The following is a 19,871-nucleotide window of genomic DNA, read 5'->3' as shown; positions in this document are numbered from 1 at the left end:
GAAATAATAAACGTTTTGTTTTCGAAATGATAGTTTCCGGATTCGATCATATTAATGACCAAAGGCACCACCCTACTTTTGAAGCTTCCAGTCTGTTATTCAAACTCAATCAGCGTGACAGAGTGATCTCCAGCCTTGTCCTCGTCAACACTCACACCTGTGTTAACGAGAGAATCACTGACATGATGTCAGCTGGTCCTTTTGTGGCAGGGCTGAAATTCAGTGGAACTGTTTTTTGGGGATTCAGTTCATTTGCATGGCAAAGAGGGACTTTGCAATTAATTTAAATTAATCTGATAACTCTTCATAACATTCTGGAATATATGCAAATTGCTATCATACAAACTGAGGCAGCAGACTTTGTGGAAATTAATATTTGTGTCATTCTTACTTTAAGTTTACACTGAATGTTTTTCCATTATTTTCAATTGTCATAAGTTATTTGTGGCCCATAAAAACTGGGCCGCCCAGTACTTTTCTATGCACAACCCTGGACAAAGAGGATTAAGTAAGTTCTGTTCCGAATATGTCCCCTCAGAGTTGATGGAGTTGGACTTCAAGGATGCGGAGCTAAAGATGCTGGTGGTGAGCCTGAAAGAGATGACAGCCAACAAGGAGGTGATCCTGACCCTGGAGCAGCTGCTCTGTGACAACTCCTCCCAGCTAGAGGAGGAGTGCAACCAGGTGACCCGTAGCCGAGAGACCTACCAGGACCTGGTGCGCCTCATGGACCAGCACCGGGCTGACCGGGCCACACAGCTCTCCATCCTCAGGTGAGACGGCGCTTTTTCAAAACTGTAACATGAAAAATGGTTCGGTACTAGAATTTGTTACTTTCGATACTTCTGTAAAGTGTGTCTCACATCATATACGGATTGAGTCTATCTAGTAATTTGTCTGGATCTTCTTAAGGGAGCAGAATAAGCTAGCCAGGATGCTTGCGCATGCAGAAGACTCGGTGCGAGACACTTTTGAGGAGAGAGAATGCCGACAGCATGGCTTCTTCAAACGAAAACATAGTACCTCCACACCTGTAGCTTGTTGACAAAATTGGCTGCAGCACGTAACTATTTGAATGCTTTGATTACAGAGCAGATGAGACAGCCCACCAGAACAACTAAGCAAAAGGTGTTACAAATCAGTGCAGTACAAGGGAGCTTTATTTCCAAAACGACATAAAAAAACTATTTTACAGATAACATTTGCATTTGCACGTTGTCCTTATTCTACGAAATTAGATTTTTTTGGAGTGACATTGACATGAACATGTATTCAACAAGACATTCATGTTAACATTATAATATGATCACACAACCCAAATGTAATGTGAAATGTGCTCATAGCTTGACAGCAATATATTTACACTACTTAGAGTTTCTGGGCTTGTTACTAGCAGTAGCCACTAGCCAGTTAACAGCCCTGGGGGGGTACAATGCACCCTGGGAAGTGAAATGCAATCTGGGAACTGTAGTACGCTGTGTGAAATCTATTGTATTTCTATGGTGTGTAGACTTGCAATATACAAGCTTCAGAAGTTAGCTTGTGTTTTTGTCATTTTGAAACTTAACTATTTAATTCATTAAATTATTTAGCTATAATGAATCATAGGTCTGTCATTTGACCCAATATTATGGCCATAGATGAGCAAATTAACCCTGACATGTATCAAATTACATTTTTAAAAGTTTAGATGAAATTGTAAAATTGTGTATTGTCTGCTCTGAGTCTCTATGGTTTTGCGTAAGGAAATTGAAGGTATTCTTCTGTTCTTTAATATGGTGTTTTATTTTTGAAAGAAATTGAGTATACACTGAACAAAAGTATAATCGCAACTTGTAAAGTGTTGGTTTCATGAGGTGAAAAAAAGTCCTGTACATTTTATTATGCACAGAAAGCTTATTTCTTTCAAATTTCCAGCACAAATGTCTTTATTTCCCTGTTAGTGAGCATTTCCCCTTTGCTAAGATAATCCATCTACTTTACAGGTGTGGCATATCAAGAAGCTGATTAAACAAGCATGATCATTACACAGGTGCACCTTGTCCTGGGGACAATAAAAGGCCACTTTAAAATGTGCAGTTTTGTCACAGAACATAATGCCACAGATGTCTCAAGTTTTGAGGAAGCGTGCAATTGGCATGCAGACTGCAGGAATGTCCACCAGAGCTGTTGACAGAGAATTGAACATTGATTTCTCTACCGTAACGTCGCTTTAGAGAATTTGGCAGTACGTCCAACCGGCCTCTCACCCACAGACCACGTGTACCCATGCCAGCCCAGGACCTTGACATCCAACTTCTACACCTGTGGGATTGTCTGAGGGGGCGGAGTTCTGAGGAGTATTAATGTCTGTAATAAAGCCCTTTTGTGGCAAACTCATTCTTATTGGCTGGGCCTGGATCCCTACCCTTGGCTGTGCCTGGATCCCTACCCTTGGCTGTGCCCCTGCCTAGTCATGTAAAATCCATAGATTAGTGCCTAATGAATTTATTTCAATTGACTGATTTACTTATGTACTGTAATTTAGTCAAATCTTTGAAATTGTTGCATGTAGCGTTTTATTTTTGTTCAGTATAGAATAAAAAATTATATTTTATTTGCTCTACCAGTAATCAAACTATTGTTCAATGTTTAAAAAAACTAAAGCCCAGTGGTTATTCTGTGACTAACTACAACGCTTTCTTATTTTTTTTCTCTCCATAGTATAGTTTCGGTATCGAGTATCGATGTAAAATATCTGGTATTGTGACAAAACACTAACTACAGGGTTTACTTGTTGGAATGCCATGTCAGTGCCTAGATCCTGTCATCAATACTGTGTAATGAACCCCAAAGGGCCGTAGGTTATGTACTGTGCCTATGGAAAGTATTCAGACCCCTTTTCCACATTTTGTTACCTTACAGCCTTATTCGAAAATGGATTTAAAAAAATGAATCCTCAATCTACACACACTGACAAAGCAAAAACAGGTTTTCAGAAATGTTTGCAAATGTAATAAAAAAATCATATTTACATAACTATTCAGACCCTTTACTCAGTACTTTGTTGACGCAGTGATTACAGCCTCGAGTCTTAGGTATGACACTACAAGCTTGGCACACCTGTATTTGGGTAGTTTCTCCCATTCTTCTCTGCAGATCCTCAAGCTCTGTCAGGTTGAATTGGGAGCATTACTGCACAGCTATTTCTCGGTCTTTCCATAGATGTTAGATCGGGTTCAAGTCCGGGCTCTGGCTGGGCCACTCAAGGACATTCGGACGCTTGTCCCGAAACCATTCCTGCGTTGTTGGCTGTGTGCTTAGGGTTGTCTTCCTGTTGAAAGGTGAACCTTCCCCCCAGTCTGAGGTCCTGAGGGCTCTGGAGCAGGTTTTCATAAAGGATCTCTCTGTACTTTGCTCTGTTCATCTTTGCCACAATCCTGACTAGTCTCCTAGTCCCTGCCTCTGAAAACATCCCCACAGCATGATGCTGCCACCGCCATGCTTCACCGTAAGGATGGTGGAGGGTTTCCTCCAGACGTGACTTTGGCGTTCAGGCCAAAGAGTTCAATCTTGATTTCGTCAGACCAGAGAATCTTGTTTCTCATGGTCTGCGAGTCTTTAACTCTAAGCGGGTTGTCATGTCACTGAGGAGTCACTTCTGGCTGGCCACTCTACCATAAAATCCTGATTGGTGGTGTGCTGCAGAGATGGTTGTCCTTCAGGAAGGTTCTCCACTCTCCACAGAGGAATTCTAGAGCTCTGTCAGAGTGACCATCAGGTTTTTTTTGTCACCTCCCTGACCAAAGGCCCTAAACCCCCGATTGCTCAGTTTGACTGGGCATCTAGCTCTAGGAAGTGGCTTGGTGGTTCCAAACTACTTCCATTTTAAGAATGATGGAGGCCACTGTTTTTTTTAGGGACCTTCAATGCTGTAGACATTTTTTGGTACCCTTCCCCAGATCTGTGCCCTGACAAAATCCTGTCTTGTAGCTCTATGGACAATTCCTTTGACCTCATGGCTTGGTTTTTGCTCTAATATGCACTGTCAACTGTGGGACATTTTTATAGACCGGTGTGTGCTTTTCCAAATCATGTCCAGTCAATTGATTTACCACAGGTGGACTCCAATCTAGTTGTAGAAACATCTGAAGGATGATCAATGGAAACAGGATACACCTGAGCTCAATTTCGAGTCTCATAGCAAAGGGGCTGAATACTTATGTAAATAAGCAAAAAATTACATTTGCAAAAATGTCAACCTGTTTTTGCTTTGTTATTGTGTGTAGATTGCTGAGGAAATTATTTTATTTAATCAAATTTAGAATAATGCTGTAACATAACAAAATGTGGAAAAACTCAAGGGGTCTGAATACTTTCCGAATGGCACTGTATATATGCAATGCATGTATTGTGTCAGGTGGTTACAGTTGTGACTGTTTTTATATTATCTCCTGTAGAATATTGAACAAGGTCTTGGACAATTACCAGGAGGATCTGCTTCCATGGCATGAGAGCATAGAACCATGCTTGTCTTCTATGACCACATTCATCAATGACCGTGAGGTAAGAAAGATCTTCCCACATGTGGCTGATGGCACCTTAATTGGGGAGGACTGGCTCATGGTAATGACTCAAATGGAATGGTATCAAACATATGGTTTCAATGTGTTTGATTTCAATCCATTCCAGCCATTATTTTGACCTGCCCTCACCAGCCTCCTGTGGATCCTCCATGATTATAAACGCATAGCTATAATCCTGTGTTTCTATTTTAGCTAATGGTCATGACACAAGTTTTTTTCTCTCTTTTTTTCCCCTAGGTTGTCCAGCAGCTCATCCGCTTCCTGTATCGCCTGGCCTCTCTGAACAAAGACTATGCCGTGGTGATGTGTCGTCTGGGTACAAAGGAAGCCCTGGTCAAGGCGCTGGACAAGCACAGTGTCAACCTGCTTATGGTCACAGAGCTGCGGGACTTAATCACAGACTGTGATAAGTACGCCAATCTCTACAAGAAAATGACCACCAGTGTTCTGGCTGGTTGCATACAGGTTTAGTACAAGTGCTACTATCTAACTATTCAGCAGTTATATTTTAACTCCACATTGTTTGTTTTTTTCCACAGCTAAACCTATTGTTCTTTAATTAAAAATAAAATAATTACCTTGACATGGTCAAATAACTCAAGCATAGATTGGTAACTTTTGAGTAACTTTGTTAAAAAGAATGGCATCAATTCACTATAGGTGGCGCTGTCATGATCATTCACTTAAATCATCATATCCGCCACCCCGTTTGACCTAGTGACTTGAATCGGTGTGTTTAGTTGTCAAATTTGCCTCAAGGACCCATAAGGTCCATTAGTATAGATTTCCCTCCATCTTTGACATTTGCAAGACGTGATAGCATGCTAAAATGTGCAAAAAAATACTTTAAAAATCTTATGAACCATATAACCAAAAAACACAATTTGGGATGTAGGCCCATGGTACAGTTGATGTCGGAAGTTTACATACACTTAGGTTGGAGTCATTAAACTCGTTTTTCAACCACTCCACAAATTTCTTGTTAATCTTTGGGACCTCAGATGACACGAAAGAGAGGTTGAACAGGCTAGTAATAGGGGTGGCAACAATTTCTGCAGATAATTTTTAGAAAGAAAGGGTCCAGATTGTCTAGCCCGGCTGATTTGTAGGGGTCCAGATTTTGCAGCTCTTTCAGAACATCAGCTGACTGGATTTGGGAGAAGGAGAAATGGGGAATGCTTGTGCGAGTTGTTGTGGGGTGTGCAGTGCTTTTGACCGGGGTAGGGGTAGCCAGGTGGAAAGCATGGCCAGCTGTAGAAAAATGCTTATTGAAATTCTCAATTATATAGTGGATTTATCATTGGTGACAGTGTTTCCTATCCTCAGTGCAGTGGGCAGCTGGGAGGAGGTGTATTTATTCTCCATAGACTTTAGTGTCCCAGAACCTTTTTGAGTTTGTGTTGCAGGAAGCAAATTTCTGCTTAAAAAAGTTAGTCTTGGCTTTTCTAACTGCCTGTGTATATTGGTTTCTAGCTTCCATGAAAAGTTGCATATCATAGGGGCTGTTCGATGCTAATGCAGAATGCCATAGGATGTTTTTGTGTTGGTTAAGGGCATTCAGGTCTGGAGAGAACCAAGGGCTATATCTGTTCCTGGTTCTAAATTTCTTGAAAGGGGTATGCTTATTTAAGATGGTGAGGAAGGCATTAAAAAAAAAAAACCCAGGCATCCTCTACTGACGGGATGAGGTCAATATCCTTCCAGGATACCCCGGCCAGGTCGATTAGAAAGGCCTGCTCGCTGAAGTGTTTCAGGGAGCATTTGACAGTGATGAGTGGAGGTCTTTTGGCCGCTGACCCATTACGGATGCAGGCAATGAGGCAGTGAACGCTGAGATCTTGGTTGAAAACATCAGAGGTGTATTTAGAGGGCAAGTTGGTTAGGATGATATCTATGAGGGTGCCAGTGTTTACGGCTTTGGGGTGGTACTTGGAAGGTTCATTGATAATTTCCAGTTTAGGTCACCTAGCAGCACGAGCTCTGAAGATTGATGGGGGGCAATCAGTTCACATATGATGTCCAGAGCACAGCTGGGGGCAGAGAGTGGTCTATAGCAGGCGGCAACGGTGAGAGACTTGTTTTTAGAGTGGTGATTTTTAAAAGTAGAAGTTCAAATTGTTTGGGTACAGACCTGGATAGTAGGACAGAACTCTTCCAGGGTTTTTGGTGGTCTTCCTAAGCCAGGATTCAGACACTGCTAGAACATCCGGGTTGGCAGTGTGCTAAAGCAGTGAATAAAACAAACTTAGGGAGGAGGCTTCTAATATTAACATGCATGAAACCAAGGCTATTACGGTTCCAGATGTCATCAAAAGAGAGCGCCTGGGGAATAGGAGTGGAGCTAGGCACTGCAGGGCCTGGATTCACCTCTACATCACCAGAGGAACAGAGTAGGATAAGGGTACGGCTAAAAGCTACGAGAATTGTTCGTCTAGAACATGGGTGTCAAACTCTGGCCCGTGGGCCAAATTTGGCCCGCGGGGTAATTATATTTGGCCCGCGAGACAATACCAAATTACTACTAGAGCTGGCCCGCCGGTATTATACAGCGCATTCACCACTAATACTACGAATCCCATAATGCTCTGCTGTTTTCGCGCGCCAATCAGGACAGGACCCAGAAACGCTCTCTCCTCTGTGACAGTAGTCATAGCAACATAGACGCTACAACTGTCAGCGAGCTAACCCTTCCCAAAAATGGCGAAAAGAAAGGCAGAAAACAGGAGCTTTCTGGACAAGTGGGAGGCAGAATATCTGTTTACATATGTAAAAGACAAACCTGTTTGTCTTGTTTGTGGAGTCAACGTGGCTGTAAGTAAGGAGTACAACATTAGACGACACTATGAAACGAAACACCATGACAAATACAAGGACCTGGACATGACTCAAAGGAGCCAGAAAGTAGAGGAGATGAAAAGAAGTTTGGTTTCACAACAGAATATGTTTAAAAAAGCCACATGACAAAGCGAGGCTGCTGTAAAGGCTAGTTATATAGTGGCAGCAGAGATCGCAAAATCAGCCCGGCCCTTTAATGAGGGAGAGTTCATGAAAAAGTGCATGATGAAGGTTTGTGACCTCGTATGCCCAGAGAAAAAACAAGCATTTTCAAACGTGAGCCTGAGCAGGAACACAGTAGCTGATCGCACATGTGATCTTGCCACCAATCTGTATGACCAGCTGATGGAAAAGGGAAAAGATTTTGTTGCGTTCTCCCTCGCTGTGGATGAGAGCTGCGACGCATCTGATACTGCTCAGCTGTCAGTCTTCATCCGTGGAGTGGACTCAAATCTGTGTGTTACGGAGGAGCTATTAGGATTCAAATCAATGCATGGCACAACCACAGGAAAGGAAATCTTTGAGGAGGTTTCCAAATGTGTAACTGAAATAAAGCTGCCGTCGGATAAACTCGTTGGATTAACGACAGATGGTGCGCCAGCGATGTGCGGTAAAAAGAGTGGACTGGTGGGCATGGTTCGGGAGAAGATGCGGGAAGAGAACTGTGCAGGTGAGCTAACTGTTTACCACTGCATCATACATCAGGAAGCACTGTGTGCCAAAGCCCTAAAGATGGAACATGTTATGACCACAGTAACACAGGTAGTTAACTTTATAAGAGCCAAAGGTCTAAATCACCGCCAGTTTAAATCTTTTCTGGAGGAGTGTGGTTCGGAATACGCAGACGTGCCGTATCACACAGAGGTGAGATGGCTAAGCAGAGGAAAAGTACTGAACAGATGTTTCGAGCTGCGTGAGGAAATATGTCAATTCCTGGAAACCAAAGGGAAGGATACAGCAGAGCTCCGGGAGCAAAAGTTCCTGTGTGAGCTGGCCTTTCTCTGTGACATCTCGAGCCATCTCGATGCGCTGAACCTGCAGCTTCAGGGGCGGGGGCGCATCATCACAGACATGTACGCTGCAGTGAGGGCCTTCAAAACTAAACTGTGCCTGTGGGAGAATCAGATGCTGCAAGGAAACCCTTGCCATTTTCCCTGCTGCCAATCCATAAAAGCGCAGATCTCTACCGCCGTGTTCCCATGCGCACAGTTTGCTGAAAAACTCAGTGTTCTCGCCGCTGAGTTTAGCCGGCGATTTGCCGACTTCGATGCCCAGAAATGCAAGTTTGAACTGCTTAGTAATCCCTTCGCAGTTGATGTGGAAAATGCACCAACCAACATCCAAATGGAGCTGATTGAACTCCAGTGCAACGACACGCTGAAGTCAAAGTATGATGCTGTGGGCGCCGCACAGTTTCCACGGTTCATCCCTGACACAATGCCTCAGCTCCGCACCCAAGCTGCTCAGATGCTCTCCATGTTCGGCAGCACTTATCTATGCGAGCAACTTTTCTCCTCGATGAAGATGACCAAAACAACTCACAGGAGACGTCTGACTGATGAACATCTTCGCTCGATACTGAGGATTTCTTTAGCTCAGAGCTTGAGCCCAGACATTGATGAACTAGCATCCAAGAAGAGATGCCAGGTATCTGGCTTGGGCACATCAGATTAGACCAGTGTGCAATAATTAAAGTTTTCTTTATGCACTTTTTCTTGCTACAAGGCATGGGCTTGAATGGTTGATTGATTTATTATCATTTTATTTGTAAAATTATTAGCCAGTGGAAAAAGTTTATTTTGGTATTTAAATCAGAAGGCTGCAAATAGAAAAGAGGCATACAATTTTTATTTAAATTTTATTTATTTAATAAATGAATGCCATTGATGTGTTTTTTCATTTGAAATTTGATTTTGCATGTCTCCACTATTAAATTATATATTGTATGGTAATAAGCGATGCTTGTTCCATATTCAATGTTAAAGCAAAACTTGTTTGGGTCCATATTAAAAGGTTAATTTGTTCAATGTTGGCCCGTGACTTTGTTCAGGTTTTACATTTTGGCCCACTGGGTATTTGAGTTTGACACCCCTGGTCTAGAACGTCCGGAACCGAGAGTAAAAGGAAGATTCTGGGGGCGATAAAATAGCTTCAAGGTAATGTACAGACAAAGGTATGGTAGGATGTGAATACATTGCAGGTCAACCTAGGTATTGAGTGATGAGAGAGATATTGTCTCTAGAAACGTAATTGAAACCAGGTGATGTCATCGCATGTGTGGGTGGTGGAACTGAAATGTTGGATAAGGTATAATGAGCAGGGATAGTGGCTCTACAGTGAAATAAGCCACTAAACACTAACCAGAACAGCAATGGACAAGGCATATTAACATTAAGGAGAGGCATGCTTAGTCGAGTGATCATAAGGGTCCAGTGAGTAGTGAGGTTGGTTGGGGTAACGGCGATTCACACAACTAGCCAGGCCATCGGTAGCAAGATAGCATAGGATGGAGGTCTGTTTTTAGCCACCTTGTGCGTTTCCATCGGTAGATTAGTGGGGTTCCGTGTGGTAGAGGGGATCAATCCAATTTGCAAAATAGTTATAGTGACCCAAGAAAAATTGTCCGATAGACCTATTCAGATAGCAGCCGATAAGACTGCTAACGATTAGTGGGCCGCAGATGGGCTTTCAGGTAACGTTGCGACGGAGGGGCCAGTTGGATAACTCCCTCGGGCAGATAACGTCGGTAGTCCAGTCGGGAAGGCCTGGTGGGGCTCCGCATCGGCAGTAAAACAGGTCCGGATAGGTGATTGTAGTCCAGGAGTGGCTGATGGAACTCTTCAGCTGGTTAGCTCTGGAATAATTGATGTATGCTCCGGGATCGGAGCAGGAAGAAGGAAGAAGCCACTGCTCCAAAACCGCCATAAAAAGCCAGACTAGGGTTTGCAACTGCACATGAGGACAAAGATTGTACTTTTTGGAGAAATGTCCTCTGGTCTGATGAAACAAAAATAGAACTGTTTGGCCATAATGACCATCGTTATGTTTGGAGTAAAAAGGGGGATGCTTGCAAGCCGAAGAACGCCATCCCAACCTTGAAGCAAGGGGGTGGCAGCATCATGTTGTGGGGTGTTTTGCTGCAAGAGGGACTGGTGCACTTCACAAAATAGATGGCAAAATGAGAAAGTAAAATGATGTGGATATATTGAAGCAACATCTCAAGACATCAGTCAGGAAGTTAAAGCTCAGTCGCAAATGGGTGTTCCAAATGGACAATGACCCCAAGCATACTTCCAAAGTTGTGGCAAAATGGCTTAAGGACAACAAAGTCAAGGTATTGGAGTGGCCATCACAAAGCTCTGACCTCAATTCTATAGAACATTTGTGGGCAGAACTGAAAAAGCGTGTGCGAGCAAGGAGGCCTACAAACCTGACTCAGTTACACACGTTCTGTCAGGAGGAATGGGCTAAAATTCACCCAACTTATTGTGGAAAGCTTGTGGAAGGCTACCCAAAACGTTTGACCCAAGTTAAACAATTTTAAAGGCAATGCTACCAAATACTAATTGAGTGTACTGGGAATGTGATGAAAGAAATAAACGCTGAAATAAATCATTCTCTCTATGTCGAGTTGTGAAAAACTGAGCTTAAATGTATTTGACTAAGGTGTATGTAACCTTCTGACTTCAACTGTATGTTTTAACTTAGTTTGAGAAAAGCTAATGGATTGGTCAAAATATGGCTGGCAGATTATAGACAAATCAAAAATCTGGTTTTACTTGTACATTTAAATCACTGTAAATCCACTTCACGGTGGATTTACTTCAATCGCTATCATGGACATCTCTAAGATTAACCACACTGAATCTGGAAGAAAACTATTAACTCATTCTTTGCGTATGTAACACTAATGCTCAATCATCTGCAAACATCTTCATGAACCATATCAGATTCACTCCAGATGTTGTATTTAGACTCATGAATGAACATAAAGGATGATAGTTCGTACATGATAGTGCTTGCTTTGTTATCCAAATTATCTTGTGTCCTTTGTCATCCTGTGAACCCAGTTCATTGCTGCTCGCTGCTATATTTTTACTTGTTGTTTTTAGAAGTGTGACTTCAATAGGGATGTCACATTTTGGCTTGCAAGTGTCATGCCACTCTGTTGCTAATAGCTCATTTGTAACCCGTGCTGTCCTTTCTAACCAAATACAGATGGTGTTGGGCCAAATAGAGGAGCATCGGCGAAGCCACCAGCCAATCAACATCCCCTTCTTTGACGTCTTTCTGCACAATCTGTGCCAAGGTATATTTACTTTTAGCTGACTCAAAGCACAGCTAATACCAGACACGCAAAGAAATGGTGCCAAAATCAGGGCTCCAAACTAACATTTCCCCTAACTTCTTCAGTTGGTGGCACCATCCCATGATTTGATTGCACCCCCAAAAAATAGTATAATTTCAGTGGCACAAAAAAAGTAGTTATATTTTAAAGTAATTCTAACGTAATCCACAATGCTTTATTAAGAAGTGTAATACACCTGCATTGCTTGCTGTTTAGGGTTTTAGGCTGGGTTTCTGTACAGCGCTTTGATATATCAGCTGATGTAAGAAGGGCTATATAAATACATTTGATTTGATTTAATAGACCACTGAGATGGTATTCAATAAATACAGTGCCTTGCGAAAGTATTCGGCCCCCTTGAACTTTGCGACCTTTTGCTACATTTCAGGCTTCAAACATAAAGATATAAAACTGTATTTTTTTGTGAAGAATCAACAACAAGTGGGACACAATCATGAAGTGGAATGACATTTATTGGAAATTTCAAACTTGTTTAACAAATCAAAAACTGAAAAATTGGGCGTGCAAAATTATTCAGCCCCTTTACTTTCAGTGCAGCAAACTCTCTCCAGAAGTTCAGTGAGGATCTCTGAATGATCCAATGTTGACCTAAATGACTAATGATGATAAATACAATCCACCTGTCTGTAATCAAGTCTCCGTATAAATGCACTTGCACTGTGGTAGTCTCAGAGGTCCGTTAAAAGCGCAGAGAGCATCATGAAGAACAAGGAACACACCAGGCAGGTCCGAGATACTGTTGTGAAGAAGTTTAAAGCCGGATTTGGATACAAAAAGATTTCCCAAGCTTTAAACATCCCAAGGAGCACTGTGCAAGCGATAATATTGAAATGGAAGGAGTATCAGACCACTGCAAATCTACCAAGACCTGGCCGTCCCTCTAAACTTTCAGCTCATACAAGGAGAAGACTGATCAGAGATGCAGCCAAGAGGCCCATGATCACTCAGGATGAACTGCAGAGATCTACAGCTGAGGTGGGAGACTCTGTCCATAGGACAACAATCAGTCGTATATTGCACAAATCTGGCCTTTATGGAAGAGTGGCAAGAAGAAAGCCATTTCTTAAAGAGATCCATAAAAAGTGTTGTTTAAAGAATGCCACAAGCCACCTGGGAGACACACCAAACATGTGGAAAAAGGTGCTCTGGTCAGATGAAACCAAAATTGAAGTTTTTGGCAACAATGCAAAACGTTATGTTTGGCGTAAAAGCAACACAGCTCATCACCCTGAACACACCATACCCACTGTCAAACATGGTGGTGGCAGCATCATGGTTTGGGCCTGCTTTTCTTCAGCAGGGACAGGGAAGATGGTTAAAATTGTTGGGAAGATGGATGGAGCCAAATACAGGACCATTCTGGAAGAAAACCTGATGGAGTCTGCAAAAGACCTGAGACTGGGACGGAGATCTACATTGGAATGGTTCAAAAAGAAACATATCCAGGTGTTAGAATGGCCAAGTCAAAGTCCAGACCTGAATCCAATCGAGAATATGTGGAAAGAACTGAAAACTGCTGTTCACAAATGCTCTCCATCCAACCTCACTGAGCTCGAGCTGTTTTGCAAGGAGGAATGGGAAACAATTTCAGTCTCTCGATGTGCAAAACTGATAGAGACATACCCCAAGCGACTTACAGCTGTAATCGCAGCAAAAGGTGGAGCTACAAAGTATTAACTTAAGGGGGCTGAATAATTTTGCACGCCCAATTTTTCAGTTTTTGATTTGTTAAAAAAGTTTGAAATATCCAATAAATGTCGTTCCACTTCATGATTGTGTCCCACTTGTTGTTGATTCTTCACAAAAAAATACAGTTTTATATCTTTATGTTTGAAGCCTGAAATGTGGCAAAAGGTCGCAAAGTTCAAGGGGGCCGAATACTTTCGCAAGGCACTGTAAGTTAATCCAGTGATTATCAAATCAAAATCGAATCATTTTATTGGTCGCTTACACATTTTGCAGATGTTATTGCAGGTGCAGCGATATGCTTATGTTTCTATTTATGTTTGGGGCGGCAGTTAGCCTAGTGGTTAGAGCGTTGGGCCAGTAACTGAAAGGTTGCTAGATTGAATCCCAGAGTTGACAAGGTAAAAATCTGTCATTCTGCCCCTGAACAAGTCAGCTAACCCACTGTTCCTAAGCTGTCGTTGTAAATAAGAATGTATTCTTAACTGATTTGCCTAGTTAAATAAAGATTAAATCAACATTTCAAAGATTCTAGCTACAGCAGTGCACTAAAACAGAACAATTCAAACAAATTCGGGCTCCTGAGTCGCGCAGCGGTCTAAGGCACTGCACCTCAGTGCAAGAGGCGTCATTACATTCCCTTGTTTGAATCCAGGCTGTATCACATCCAGCCGTGATTGGGAGTCCCATAGGGTGGCGCACAATTTGTTAAATAAAGGTTAATAATATTAAAATAAATATACAGTGGGGCAAAAAAGTATTTAGTCAGCCACCAATTGTGCAAGTTCTCAGGTACACTAGGTACACTTCAACTATGACAGACAAAATGAGAAGAAAAAAATCCAGAAAATCACATTGTAGGATTTTTTATGAATTTACTTGCAAATTATGGTGGAAAATAAGTATTTGGTCAATACCAAAAGTATATCTCAATACTTTGTTATATACCCTTTGTTGGCAATGACAGAGGTCAAACGTTTTCTGTAAGTCTTCACAAGATTTTCACACACTGTTGCTGGTATTTTGGCCCATTCCTCCAGCCTGGAAAGGACGAGATAGCTACAAACCAACAGGCTTGGCTTCAACCCCGCAACACACACACCAATTGATTTAATGGAGCGCTGAATTAATATATTTTTTTCTCTTGCTTTGTTTGCTCTTTTCCATATTATGTCGATCTCTGGTAAGCTACCCAGGAAAGGGCTGAAAATAGCCCATATTGGCCTCCCGGGTGGTGCAGTGGTTAAGGGTGCTGTACTGCTGTGCCACCAGAGACTCTGGGTTTGCGCCCAGGCTCTGTCGGAACCGGCCGCGACCGGGAGGTCCGTGGGGCGACGCACAATTGGCCTAGCGTCGTCCGGGTTAGGGAAGGTTTGGCCGGTAGGGGATATCCTTGTCTCATCGCGCACCAGCGACTCCTGTGGCGGGCCGGGCGCAGTACGCGTTAACCAAGGTTGCCGGGTGCACAGTGTTTCCTCCGACACATTGGTGCGGCTGGTTTCCGGGTTGGATGCGCGCTGTGTTAAGAAGCAGTGCGTCTTTTGGTTGGGTTGTGTATCGGAAGACGCATGACTTTCAACCTTCGTCTCCTACCCGAGCCCGTACGGGAGTTGTAGCGATGAGACAGGATAGTAGCTACTACAACAATTGGATACCACAAAATTGGGGAGAAAAAGGGGTAAAAAAAAAGATTAACACATGTAGCCTTAGAAATAAGGTTAATGAAATGAATAACAGGAAGGTTGCAAGTTCGAATCCCACTGTTCCTAGGCCGTCATTGAAAATAAGAATTTGTTCTTAATTGACTTTCCTGGTAAAATAAAAAAATAACATCAGATAATATTCAAATGTTAACCATTTCTGAGATTCATTTAGGTCATTCAGTTGATGAAACAGCAGTAGCAATACAAGAATATAACATCTATATAAGAGACAAACGCTTATGCGGGAGGTGTTGCTGTATATATTCAGAGCTATTTCCTTGTAATGCTTAGAGAAGATCTTATCTGAAGTGTTGTGCCAAGTGAACCAGCAACCACATCTGAAGCCTTTTCTTTTGGGGTGTTTCTATAGGCCACCAAGTGCTAACAGTCAGTATCTCAATAATATGTGTGAAATGTTTGATAGTGTATGTGATGTAAATAGATGTCTATTTTCTTGGGGACCTGAATATTGACTGGTTTTCATCAAGCTTGTCCGCTCAATAGGAAGCTTCTCACTGTAACCAGTGCCTGTAATCTGGTTCAGGTTATTAATCAACCTACTGTACCAGGGTGTTTACAAATACTACAGGGTCAAGATTATCCAAATGTATCGATCACATTTTTACTAATACTGTAGAACTTTGATCTAAAGCTGTATCCGTACCCATTGGATGCAGTGATCACAATATTATGGCTATATCCAGGAAAGCCAAAGTTCCAAAAGCTCGGCCTAAAATAGTATATAAGAGATCATTCAAAAGATTTTGCTCTGATTCTTATGTGGGTGATGTAAAAAATATTTGTTGGTCTAATTTGATTAATAAGGAGAATCAAGACGCTGCATTTGATGAATTTATGAAATTGCATCTTTCAATTATTGATAAACATGCACCTGTTTATTTAAGACTGTTAACTGTTAAGGCTCCATGGATTGAGGAATTGAAAAACTGTATGGTTGAAAGAGATCGTGGAACAGAAGGTGTGGCTAATAAGTCTGGCTTTCTGAAAATTGAGAAATGATGTGACTAAACTCCAATCTTTTTTTTTTTTTTTTTAATGAAGCCAAGATCAATGATATAAAGAATGATTGAGATAAAAGTACTTTAAATTAAGTTCAAATGTATTTATATAGCCCTTCGTACATCAGCTGATATCTCAAAGTGCTGTACAGAAACTCAGCCTAAAACCCCAAACAGCAAGCAATGCAGGTGTAGAAGCACGGTGGCTAGGAAAAACTCCCTATAAAGGCCAAAACCTAGGAAGAAACCTAGAGAGGAACCAGGCTATGTGGGGTGGCCAGTCCTCTTCTGGCTGTGCCGGGTGGAGATTATAACAGAACATGGCCAAGATGTTCAAATGTTCATAAATGACCAGCATGGTCGAATAATAATAAGGCAGAACAGTTGAAACTGGAGCAGCAGCACAGTCAGGTGGACTGGGGACAGCAAGGAGTCATCATGTCAGGTATTCCTGGGGCATGGTCCTAGGGCTCAGGTCCTCCGAGAGAGAGAGAAAGAAAGAGAGAATTAGAGAGAGCATATGTGGGATGGCCAGTCCTCTTCTGGCTGTGCCGGGTGGAGATTATAACAGAACATGGCCAAGATGTTCAAATGTTCATAAATGACCAGCATGGTCGAATAATAATAAGGCAGAACAGTTGAAACTGGAGTAGCAGCATGTCCAGGTGGACTGGGGACAGCAAGGAGTCATCATGTCTGGTAGTCCTGGGGCATGGTCCTAGGGCTCAGGTCCTCCGAGAGAGAGAAAGAAAGAGAGAAGGAGAGAATTAGAGAACGAACACTTAGATTCACACAGGACACCGAATAGGACAGGAGAAGTACTCCAGATATAACAAACTGACCCCAGCCCCCCGACACATAAACTACTGCAGCATAAATACTGGAGGCTGAGACAGGATGGGTCAGGAGACACTGTGGTCCCATCCGAGGACACCCCCGGACAGGGCCAAACAGGAAGTTATGGGCAGAAAGACAAATTCAACTCCATCTTTTATCGAATCCGATCACAAAACCATTTGATCTTGCCAATTATTTGTATGATTACTTAATTGACAAAGTGGGCAGACTTAGGCAGGAAATGCCAACAACGAACAGTTATTCATGCATAAAAAAAACTATAATGAAAGAAAAGCGGTGCAAGTTTGAATTTTGTATTTCTGGCAATGAATGGTGTGGCTGAACAAGTTGAGGAGACTAAATTACTTGGTGTTACGTTTTAGATTGTGGACTGTCATGGTCAACACAGATTCAATGATTATAAAGATTGGGAGAGGTCGGTCTGTAATAAAGAGATGCTCTGCTTTTTTGACACCACATACCAAACAGTAAATCCTGTAGGCTCTAGTTTTGTCTTATCTTGATAAGTCGAGTGCTGCAAGGAAAGACCTAGTTAAGCTGCATCTGAGAGTTGAAACAATTTTTGAAAATCCAAAATTGTTTACATAGTCAACTTACACACAGCTCTGACACACACACTAACCCCACCAGACATGCCACCAGGGGTCTTTTCACATTTCGCAAATCCAGAACAAATTCAAGAAAGCATACAGTATTATTTAGAGCCGTTATTGCGTGGAACTAAGTTACATCTCATATTGCTCAATTAAACAGCAAACCTGGTTTCAAAAAACAGATAAAGGAACACCTCACGGCACAACGCCTCTCCCCTATTTGACCTAAATAGATTGTGTATGTATTGATATGTAGGCTACATGTGCCTTTTTTTTAAAAATATTTTTTTGTTATGTAGTTCTATCCTTGAGCTGTTCTTGTCTATTAATGTTCTGTATTATGTCATGTTTTGTGTGGACAGAGGAAGGGTAGCTGCTGCTTTTGCAACATCTAATGGGGATCCTAATAAAATGCCAAATAGAAAAGATGTGTACAGCAGTAGTGATATTATCATCCTAGACTATATAATACAGTATGTGACGATTATTCAAGTGACCAGTGTTCAATATATTATGTACATAGGCCAGCAGTGTCTAAGGTGCAGGGTACATTACTGGGTGGTAGCCGGCTAGTAACAGTGACTAAGTTCAGGGCAGGGTACTGTGCGGGCCGGCTAGTTAGTGGTGACTGCATAGCAGTCTAATGGCCTGGAGATGGAAGTCATAGGTTGACAATATGGCTATTTTTGTTATTTTACTTTCAAAATAGAGCTCCAGAATCCTGATTTTTGTTTTTGTTCAATAGATATGAAGTTGCCTTCATCTTTATGTACACTATTACATTTAGAGAAACATTTTAGAATAGCCCGTCTGATTCAGAACATACAGTTGTGACAAAATGGTTGCAGTCTGGAGCCCTGCAAAATGTATCAAATTATCATGTATCACAATATCATGTATCATAATTCCTTTTTTTTATTCTGTTTTCATAAAATCAAGAAATACATTACTAGTACTGGTAGAGTATTTACTTGACCTAATCAGCCCGTAAGATTTTATTTAGCTTCTGAAAGTTAAAGTACAATTTGTCTTAAACTGTCCTGTTCATCTTGTGACCGTTAACAACAGGATCTAGTTTGGAACTCAAGGAGGACAAGTGCTGGGAGAAAGTGGAGGTTTCCTCTAATCACCATCGAGCGAACAAGCTCACTGACAAGAACCCTAAAACCTACTGGGAGTCCAATGGCTGCACAGGTTCCCATTTTATCAACATCTACATGCACAAGGGGGTGGCTATTAGGTATGTCCACACATCACTTTGGCCATACTGAGGGTTTATAATGTTGGAATGTTTACTCTTGAAATCTATGCACAATATGTAAAGACAATTGAAATTGAAGCACACCTGTGTTGCTCACTGTTCCCTTGCCTGTATACCGAAATGTTTGTGTTATTGCCTTGTTCTTGCAGCTGTGGATTATTATGCTAGACTGCATGCTGGATCTTAAACAACTGCTGCGTTTACTTCAATGGCATCCATAGTTGTTCTATTTCTTACTGTAACAATTGGGCACTTACTGTAAGCACATTTTCTCCTTTTCTTGTTAAACCAAGGCAATTGTCAGTTCTTGTGGCCAGTGAAGACTCCAGCTATATGCCTGCCCGCATTGTAGTACTTGGAGGAGACGACCCCACAAATATCAACACAGAGCTGAACACAGTAAGTAGCTGTATAGGCAGGCAGGAGTAGGAAAATCTTTGGAAGTAGGTTATATGTATGATCTTGTCTTTTTAAGGTTTAAGCCTCTCCCCCAACTCTGTGATTTACAGGTCAATGTGCCTCCGTCAGCCAATCGCATTGTGTTACTGGAGAACATGACCCGCTTCTGGTCCATTGTGCAGATCAGGATCAAGAGGTGTCAGCAGGTGGGCTGTGGCATCATGAAAATTGGAATTTCAATTGCATTTTACTTCCTGAACTGAAATGGTATTGATCACAACCCTGGTCAGCAGGGAGTCTACTTTAAAATGTTGAACCTGCATTAACATCATTTTCTCCACACCAGGGTGGCATCGACACGAGGGTCCACGGTTTTGAGGTGTTGGGGCCCAAGCCCACCTTCTGGCCCGTTTTCAAGGAGCAGCTCTGCTGTCGCACCTACCTCTTCTACACCACCAAAGCCCACACCTGGTGCCAGGAGATCCTTGAGGACAAGGCCCAGCTGCTGCAGCTCTTCAACAAGTAAACCTTTCTCTACTACAAACTAGTGCTAACTGCACTCACCCCCAGACTGCTCTAACCT

At 42.1% G+C, this 19,871-nt stretch overlaps 1 protein-coding gene across 16 annotated transcripts in view; it reads left to right on the top strand.

Moving 5' to 3' along the window:
• Positions 1-19,871, top strand: part of LOC110527477 (cullin-9) — a 66,605-nt gene that overhangs the window by 13,118 nt on the left and 33,616 nt on the right. For 13 of the 16 annotated variants that reach the window (XR_016496637.1, XR_016496639.1, XR_016496638.1 and 10 more), the window contains exons 12-19: positions 539-773; positions 4,440-4,545; positions 4,803-5,030; positions 11,619-11,709; positions 18,697-18,868; positions 19,183-19,288; positions 19,399-19,494; positions 19,635-19,810. Coding sequence is in view for 12 of the 16 variants with exons in the window: in XM_090237813.1 (XP_090093939.1) it covers positions 539-773; positions 4,440-4,545; positions 4,803-5,030; positions 11,619-11,709; positions 18,697-18,868; positions 19,183-19,288; positions 19,399-19,494; positions 19,635-19,810 (1,210 nt within the window). In the remaining 4 variants the exon portion in view is untranslated. The remainder of the gene's footprint in view (positions 1-538; positions 774-4,439; positions 4,546-4,802; positions 5,031-11,618; positions 11,710-18,696; positions 18,869-19,182; positions 19,289-19,398; positions 19,495-19,634; positions 19,811-19,871) is intronic. The other 3 variants (XM_090237853.1, XM_090237845.1, XM_090237834.1) reach the window with 1 other exon arrangement.

Source organism: Oncorhynchus mykiss, chromosome 1 (assembly GCF_057628025.1).
Source record: "Oncorhynchus mykiss isolate SJ-2025 chromosome 1, ASM5762802v1, whole genome shotgun sequence".
Classification (NCBI taxonomy): domain Eukaryota; kingdom Metazoa; phylum Chordata; class Actinopteri; order Salmoniformes; family Salmonidae; genus Oncorhynchus; species Oncorhynchus mykiss.
The sequence above is the reverse complement of the archived record's forward strand: the minus strand, read 5'-3'. Positions and strand labels throughout refer to the sequence as shown.